Source organism: Cygnus olor, chromosome 3 (genome assembly GCF_009769625.2).
Source record: "Cygnus olor isolate bCygOlo1 chromosome 3, bCygOlo1.pri.v2, whole genome shotgun sequence".
NCBI lineage: Eukaryota > Metazoa > Chordata > Aves > Anseriformes > Anatidae > Cygnus > Cygnus olor.
The window spans coordinates 87,013,680-87,022,541 of NC_049171.1; the positions used below are offsets into that span (position 1 = coordinate 87,013,680).

Consider the following 8,862-nt stretch of genomic DNA (forward strand, 5'->3'; position numbering starts at 1 on the left):
TTCTATATCTGGAAACTTCTAGTACAGAAATATATCTTATTGAATCTTTTAAGGCATATTAGTTTCCAATGAAGACTTGAGCATACAACCTCTTTGACCAACTGTTAAACCATTTTGAAAGCACAAAGATTACCTTTATCTTTTCTGAGAAGGTACACATTTCCCGGGATCCACAGCTCACTGACTGGAACAGAGGACTCTCTGAAACACAGTACATCTTCTTAAACAGAAAGACTCCCAGAAATTCAGCTTGTTTTTCATCACTCTTCTTTGTAAACTCTGTAAAACTAATTTAGTAAGAGGTAAGTGAAATCAGCATGCCTAACACTGTTTTGTTTATCAAATGAAAGTAGTACTTTTTTTTTTTTTACAAGTTATCTAATGGATAGAATTAAAGAAAAACATTAAATTCTGCCATAGTAAGGTGAATGTTTTAAATGCCATTTGGAACCTTTTTCCATACCTCAAATGGGAATACACAAAGTGAATATGTTTCATCTTTTACAGTCTCTTATTCAAATATAACACTTACTGAGAATCACAACCCTTTGCTGTTCTTAAATGTTAAGACTCTCATCCTGCCAACACATGCATATTCTACTTCCAAGCATGTAAACCATCCCACTGGCTATGCTATGCCAGTGCCTGGAACCACTTACAGGCCTTGAAAATGGCTGTCCTGGCCACATGCCATTTAATTGTATTCTCTTTGTCCTCAAATTAGGCTGTGTATGAACTCCCTCTAGTAAATGGCCTCAGCCCAATTTGGAAATTATTTGGGAAATAAAAACCACGCCAGGAGCCATTATAGCATTAACGCCAACCATAGAGACAATCACAATCTAGGGCCTGGGAAAGTTGTATGGTGTTGCTTAGTTTGTTAGCGTAAATACAGCTATGGTGGCCAATATCATAAAGCTAATTTCACAAGATTAGTTTCACAACCGGAACACAATAATGACGAAAAACAGTACATTTTTTTCAACAAGGGTGGAATTAAAAGGGCTGCTATGTTATGCAAAACCTCTTCCGCTCTTTGAAAATTAAAAACAAACAAACAAAGTCAAATTTCTGGAGTCAAAAATGAATCTGTATTCAATAAATACTAAATAATACACTAAAACATACGCTGAGGAGAACAGTTCTCTTCCAGAACGGAATTTCTGTGGTATATACTCTGATGCTATAGCACAGCATCAGAGGCACTTCACCGTTCTCTTTTCTGTGTTCTTCCAAAAATTAATAACTAATGACAGATAATAGCGAATTCCAATAACATTTCCAGAGTAAGGACTTACTGAGTTTAAGAGTCCCATCAAAATATATGTCAGCTCCCATAGCTAATATAATTCCCTTCATAACTAACATTATAATGTTATATGTAATATAAAGTGAGATGATTTGACACTGTTTTGATAAGTATGTAGCCTCTTGTCAAATATTCAAAATCACTTACTATATATCTTGAAATGTGACTATTGTTATGGTCTCTACTTAATTAAAGAATCAAACGCATCTTGTCTTCATGTTATGCTTGGTTAGAAAAGTTTTCTGGTTTGAATCCTGTTTAGCTACCCCTCAACTGATACGTTATTGCACGTACTCACACAATGATATGCCACTTAGCCATTTTTTAATTTGCAAGTATCATTCAGCTTCTGAATCTGTTTTAAAAATCAAAAGACTAAAGAATATAAATTAATTGCCTTATATGATTACAAATCTCTGGCTGACCTTTCAACCTTTAATTTCAAGACAATATAAAATATTTATTTTTGCCAAATTCAAGAGCTGAATCCAGTATGTAATTATCTTTTCTGTGTCTATTTTGTACTTAAATTTACCGTTTCAGCTTAATCCAATAGAGCATCTAGAAAAGACAAACTTTAATATTTGAATCAGCTTTTCCTTAGATAGATTTCTTCAAGGTACCTTCTTGTACCTCTAAAACAAAAGCAAATTCAGGAGGAGATTATACTAAGTCAGGTGGAAAATTAAAGCACAGTGTTTAAAACTTGGCAGTCATTTCACTGACGGTGTCTACCCAGCTAAACTCAACAATATACAAATCTACCTGATTTCAGATTCCTGGAAAGCAAAGACTTCACAAGTAAGAGGTAGAATTTTATTGGGTAAAGCGAGTTTACTGAATACTGCTTGGTTTCTAAGATATCATTTAATTATAGTAAAAAAAAAAATGTTGCTAGAGGTTTATGTCATTTTTTATAGAAGGGGCTTTTTCATGACAACAGTTAAAAATCAGAAACTCTAAAACATCTTGGGGAGGAAAGTAAATCAATGTAGCCTGGGGCTCTGCAGCTGTTCAGGCTGTCTCTGATGAGGAAAAAAATTGCTTAAAGAGAAGCTGCCTCAATATTTCAAGTTCCTAAAAGAGATGTTACAGCTAGGTGCCTCTTCATTTATGACTGCAATGGTGCTGTGTTGCATTTGTAATTCTACTTTTGTTTTGTGCGTTGCTGCAGTGATGAATAACCTATTGATTTAACTCAGATTAAATACTCCTTTTGATCTGACTTAGAATTCTTAGTCTCACTCCTCTGCATAATGAAAAAAGGTCTGATTTTTTGTGTTTCTAGTATTGTTTCAGAACAACCTAGTCTTTTTTTTGTTTTGTGTTGACAGTAACAACAACTGTATTTTGAGTTAGTAAAACTATAGGCAGGCTTTTGGTATCCCATGAAGTTTGGAACAACTCTGATTTAGCCAGTCCTTGAACTCTGTGACTTGATTCCCATCCTCTTCTACATTGTCTATGAATACAGTGGCTAAAGTCACTGCCAGATTAACTACACATTAGGTGAAACTTGCACGAACTAATATTCTATTCCCAGAAGCATCACATACTCCCTCTTGCAGATACTACTTAACTACAAGCATGAATTCAGTTACTGCTTTTTCTGTGTTGATTAGTACATTTACACTCTCCTATCCACAGCATTCAGGGTAAATTAAAATGAATTGCACACCATCATTCAACTTGTGGACAGCGAGGTGCAGTAATGCACACACCAATATTTTCCCAAATACACACAAATATTTTTTAGTAGCCCTTCTCCCTCTCTGACTAGCCTGTCAACATGCTCATATCCCCTACAAAGCATGATATGCCACCTCTTCGGACTTCCTGAACATCCAAGACTTTAAACATGTCATCTCTAAACACTCACCTTGGGTAAGAAACCCATTATATGACAACAATCATTCTCTAGGTTTTGCCTCTTAAATTTTATTAAAATTCCTTCTATTTCTTTAACTACAGGATCCTCAGCGATGTCTATTTCTTTTCAGAATCCATCTCTTTAAATATTGCTTTCTATAGTTCTAATTGCCAAGCTCTTTGGCATGCTCTTTTGTTTGGTCGGTCTGGGATTTTTGTTCGTTTGTTTTGGTTTTTGGCCTCGTGTTGTGTGACCCAGCATCTTTCTCTTGACAAGCAGGTTGCTGACTAAGGTGCAGTTTTCCAAATTTCAAGTGACTTGGAGTGAACTTCCAGTTTCTCTGGTAAGATACGAAGTTTCCTCCAGCTTTGTGAATTGTTAACGTCTAATTGGTATCAGCAGTATTAGCAGAAAAACTTGCTGGCTGAAAAGATAAACTCTGTTTATCAAGACATTTATCAAAGAACAATAGAGTATTACCTGACTGATCAAGCCTACTGTTAAACTTCACCCTGTGGTAAAGGACCTGTTCCGAAACGGCGGTCAGTGCATGCAACTGTAAAATTTGTTCTTTCGTGCCTTTTGGGATTCATTTGTTCTAGAAAATATTGAGCTTTGGAATTTCAAATACTCTAATATTATACCCCAAATACCAAAGTATTTATACTGAAATCGCTGGCTTTGGCTTTATCTCGAATAAATTGTGATGCTGTGGAAGGGACTGTGGCTGTCTTTGCCAGCAGGTGTCTCTACAGAAGGACGCTGTCTCTCCAGAGAGATGCTGTGCTGCCAGCCGACCTGAGGGCATCTCTTGCCTGTTGCACCTGCTCCTCCTCCCTGCAGGTCGCTTTTCACAAACGCCAACATTTCTTAACAGGGGAAAAAAGGCGACCCGGGCCTAGTGACTGCTGTGAGAGACGGGTCGGAGCAGCCGCTCCGCGCCCCTCATGCGGCTCCGCCCTGCGCCGGCGAGGGGCGGGGAAGGGAGAGGAAGGGAAGGGGAGGGAATGGAAAAGAGAGGAAGGGGAGGGAAGGGGCGGCCTTGCCGGCAGCTCTGTGTCTGCGCTGGGCGAGCGGCAGCGGCTGGGCGCTACCCCGCGGCGGTGCCATGGGGGCGCCCGGCGTGAAGGCGGTGTTCTTCGACCTGGACAACACGCTGGTCGACACGGCGGCGGCCGGGCGCCGCGCCATCGAGGAGGTAATGTCCGGCCCCGAGCCCTGCGGCCTCGGCCCTTGCCGGCCGGACAGGACGGGGCTCCCCGCGCCCTCTCTTCCCCTTCCTTTCCCTCCCGGGCCGCCCCCGGCGCGTAGCGGGCCGGGTCGGGCCGGGTCGGGCCGGGTCGGGGGGGGGGCGGCGGCGCCACGGTGTCCTGCTGTCGGTTGCAGGTGGTGAAGGCGCTGCGGTGCCGGCACCGCTGCGGGGAGGGCCAGGCCCGCGACATCTGCGAGAAGGTGCAGGCGAAGCTGCTGAAGGAGTGCCACGACCCCGCCAGGACGTGCATCACCGAGCTGCGGATCTCGCACTGGGAGGAGGCGATCCAGGAAACCATCGGGGGGGAGGCGAACCGCAGCCTGGCCGCCGAGTGCTACTTCTTGTGGAAAACCACCCGGCTCCGGCACCTCACCCTGGCCGAGGAGACGCGAGGCATGCTGATGGAGCTGCGCAAGGCCGTCCGCCTGCTCCTCCTGACCAACGGGGACCGGCAGACGCAGAGGGAGAAGATTGAAGCCTGTGCCTGCCAGCCCTACTTCGATGCCATCGTTGTGGGAGGAGAGCAGAAGGAGGAGAAGCCGGCGCCGTCCATATTTCGTTACTGTTGCGACCTCCTGGGGGTGCAGCCCGCGGAGTGCGTCATGGTCGGTGACTCTCTCGACACAGATATTCAAGGAGGCCTCAACGCTGGCCTGAAGGCGACTGTCTGGCTAAACAAAACGATGGCAACCCCCGCAGATAGCTCCCCGGTACCTCACTACGTCATTTCTTCTGTTCTCGACCTTCCGGCAGTTTTACAGAAGATGGAGCACAAAATTAATGCCAAGTTAGGAAATGACCATACGGTTAGTAGTAGTGAGGCACACTGACAGCTCTGGCATGTGGTCGGAGAAACACTGAGCTGTTGACCCATCCTCATGTTAAAAATTTGACCCTAGGATTTTAAACTCATGTATGTTATGCTTTCTTATACAGCAGGTGGGCGAGTAAGAGCACAGCTGTCAGTGAAACAGGATAGAAACAAGAGTATTAGATTAATATAAAGGACGCAAGTGCAGTTAATTTAAGATAACTGCCTGTATCTGAAAATTATTTTGGCAGATGGGCTAAAACATACTTGTCTCTGACCAAAGTTCCTAGTCCCTTGTTTTCATACTGGACAAGAAAATTTGGATGTTGTGACCTTTCACATGCCTTGCTGACTTGTAAGTTCAGCAGAAACTTTGGTTCAAGCCTTGCTTGCAGTGTGGAAAACATGAAAGCGAGAGTGTTGTACAAGCTAGTAAAAGTTCTCAATTGATCTGCAGCTTATTTCAGAAACTGAAGTGACCTTTGCTATTTCTAAAACCAGAATTTATTGACAGAATTTATTATGTAGCAGATTACTAGGAAACAATCACCTCTGATCCCTTTTCAAGTTTAAGTTTTCAAGTTTTAGCATTTTTTTCAGAATTTGCAGTGACTTTTCATTTACAGAATCAGTACCTCTTGCCAAAAATATTTAAATGTACATAAAACTTGTATTTGTAAAGGGGACCATTTATCAGAGGGACTTCATGGATACGGTTTTACTTCATATTATCATGGTGCTTATACAAATAGGCAGTATATGTGTAATTCAGATCATAAGACAAGTTTTTGTTAGAATGTAATTGGTATAATGGATATTTTCAATGATCTTACTGTACTGTCAAGCTCTTTAACAGCTCATATTGTTGTGCTGTCTGATTTTATTAGTTAATTTCTATCAGACTCCTTGGAGAAACTGTTCTTGGTCTTGCTCAGGTAGATGACTGCTCAGAGTCAACTGCAGGATCAGTGATTTTTTTTTTGTCTGTTTTAATAGCAAGCACTGCTATACAATCCCTCCTTAATCCAGTTTCTACATGTATGTCATGTGATTTACTCTGGAGGAAGTATGACTTAGTTGTTTGTAAATGATTTTCATAACTCTCTTCCAGGATCTTGGAAAATGATATGTATGACAGTAAGGTATACAGTTTCATAAAGTGTATGTGCTATTTGTTCCACTAGGTGCATCTAGTGGAACATCTAAAACTATATGTTTTAGAGATGACCCTGTAAAACACTGACATTTCTCTTTCCCAGATTATTACCTTAATAACTTAATTTTGTTGTACTTCTTATTTATACTACAAAACAGATGAGAAAATTTTCCTCAAATACACATGTATTAAATGGAAATGTACACACTTGGAAAACCTGCCTTTTTCAAAACCTATTTGCTATATATAAATAGGGCTGAATATCTGATAACATGTGAGTAAACTTCATATTGTAGAATAAAGTTATGACAAATCTTTCAAGAACAGGAATATTGAGGAGCTGGCAGAAGATAGCCTGGCACGTTGGCTATAAAGAAAGGTCAGCAAAGAGTACCGAACCCTACCAGAAAAAGGGTAAGTGGAAGGAATCGTGTATACAAGAACAATAAACAACTTTACATGAATTTAAATTGATGTAATTAAGAAAGCTTCACAAAGAGTGACAGATTCAGTTTAGAGGAGGGTATTATTAATCTGGGTTAAATTACTTGGCAAAGGGCTTCATCATAACATTTCTCCTACATCCAAGTAGATGGAAGTATTCATACAAGTTTGAAACCCTGTCATCAAATTAATCCTTAAAAAGGGTAGAGCCATCCATGTCCTTCATGTTGTTGAGCCAAGACCTTTGAGACACTAGGATCATTGAGGAGAACAGAGGCAGGCTCCACCCGTACCTATGAGGAAATGGGCATGACCCACAAGTGATCCAATTACAGTGACAGGGTGAGTGGCCAGATGTAGTATGAGACAGCAGGACTGACTGGACACACCTTTGATACTGAAGGAAGAGGCCTAAGTTAAGATTTTATTTTCTCTTTGGGAGAGTATGAAAACAGTCACTGTTGTTTAGCTGATGAGCAAAACATTGCTGATAAGATTTCTTGTAACTTAAAATTGAGAGGAGAAAAAATAATGAAGATCTTGAATCCTGTCAGGAATATTAATTAAAAGTAGAAATGTATCCAAAAGGTTAGATGGATCCCCGAAAAGATAACTTAGATAAAGCCATCTGTTATAACCATACTGTCTGATACAAAAGCAATAACTTTGTTTACAACAGCATCCGAAAGTACTGACAGTATAACTCCATTGTTTGCACAGCATCAGGCTAATAGAACTGGGGTCAGAATGATGTTTCTGACACAGCTGTGATTTAAAATAAATATGAATAATTCACAATTCTGTCTATGGACTTGAAGGATGTGCATACCAGGTTACCATTTTCTAATGTAAGTTGAGGTTTATATTCTCTTGCCATTGCATCATTCTAGGATGCTTCTATGAATGAGCCCGCTCGTTGTATGAAAGGTCTCTCGTTTTAGAAGAGTCTGTTCCGTGTTTTGCACTTGGCCAGTTATTTCCTTATATCTACAATCTATGAAAAAAAATGCTGTAGCTGAATGCTCAGGTGATAGTGTGGTCTGCAAAGGCCACACCTAAGTACACTTTTTTCCATTGCTGAGAACTCTACCAGGCTGGATGTGACTACTGGTTTCCAGTCAGGGCGATATTATTATGGTGCTGCTATAAAACAAGAAGACACAATGTGAGAGACTTCTCCACTGGGAGTCTTCTTAGAAGTAATTACCAAAAAAACTGGACTACATAGTTGGAATAACTCTAAATGCACAAAATGGTTTTCTTGGATGGAGGTATTAGAGAAAACCAAGAGAAGATAATTTTACTTATGGAAATGGGAAAATTAATAATAGGATCATTTTCAGATCAGAAGCAGAAATAGATCAATAAAACAGTCTGTATTCAGTTCCAGTTAAGTTCTGGTTTTGCTTAGTGATATGCTGTATTAGATAATTTATCTAGTTTAAATTATATTGCCAAAACACACTAAATAAAAAAGAGAAAAAGAAATTCCATCTATATTTTTAAACACCTTTTTTTCAGATAAATTTTATCTACCGAGGTTGATCTTCAGTAACTTTGACTTTAGTTAAATGAACTGTAACAAAAGTGTAATACCAACTGTATTTTAATTCTTGATTTAAAATAATCTGTGTACTAGTCTAATAAAAGTATTTTGTTTATAAAATATTTCTTTTAGCACTCTGTATTACGGTGGGTGACTATGTTTGTGGCCAGGTTTACAACAAAGGACGAGTACTATTTTTTTCTTTTAATAGCACAGAATTAGCTTTAAAATCTATGACACTGACATATAGATATATTGAAAGTGTGTAGTTCCCATCATTTCAATCAGAGGCTGAGACATAATTCTGCGTTTATGAAGCTTTGTGGCCTGACTGCATAGACCACATTGAATTCCTAACAGCAGTTCACTGCCGGTTGAACCTGACTTGCCTAAAAGGCATTTGGCTGTACCCAGTGTATGAAGTATCACAGACCTGCATGTCTTAGCATCTCTGTTCTTGTTCAGCGAGCTTTG

The 8,862-nt window shown here is 40.1% G+C and overlaps 1 protein-coding gene across 1 annotated transcript; it reads left to right on the top strand.

Moving 5' to 3' along the window:
* Positions 1 to 3,805: 3,805 nt before the first annotated feature.
* On the top strand, positions 3,806 to 8,510 carry LOC121067287 (N-acetylneuraminic acid phosphatase). The gene is made up of 2 exons (XM_040551560.1): positions 3,806 to 4,377; positions 4,566 to 8,510. Exons 1-2 carry the CDS (start codon positions 4,288 to 4,290, stop codon positions 5,259 to 5,261), a joined length of 786 nt encoding a protein of 261 aa, XP_040407494.1. The 5' UTR covers positions 3,806 to 4,287; the 3' UTR covers positions 5,262 to 8,510.
* The last annotated feature ends 352 nt before the right edge of the window (positions 8,511 to 8,862 follow it).

What these genes read in the sequence shown, in the direction of transcription:
- LOC121067287 (XM_040551560.1), top strand. Translation starts at nt 4,288, where the DNA reads ATGGGGGCGCCCGGCGTGAAGGCGGTGTTCTTCGACCTGGACAACACG. An exon ending in GGCGCCGCGCCATCGAGGAG is followed by an intron (nt 4,378 to 4,565) that starts GTAATGTCCGGC and finishes TGTCGGTTGCAG; the next exon opens with GTGGTGAAGGCGCTGCGGTG.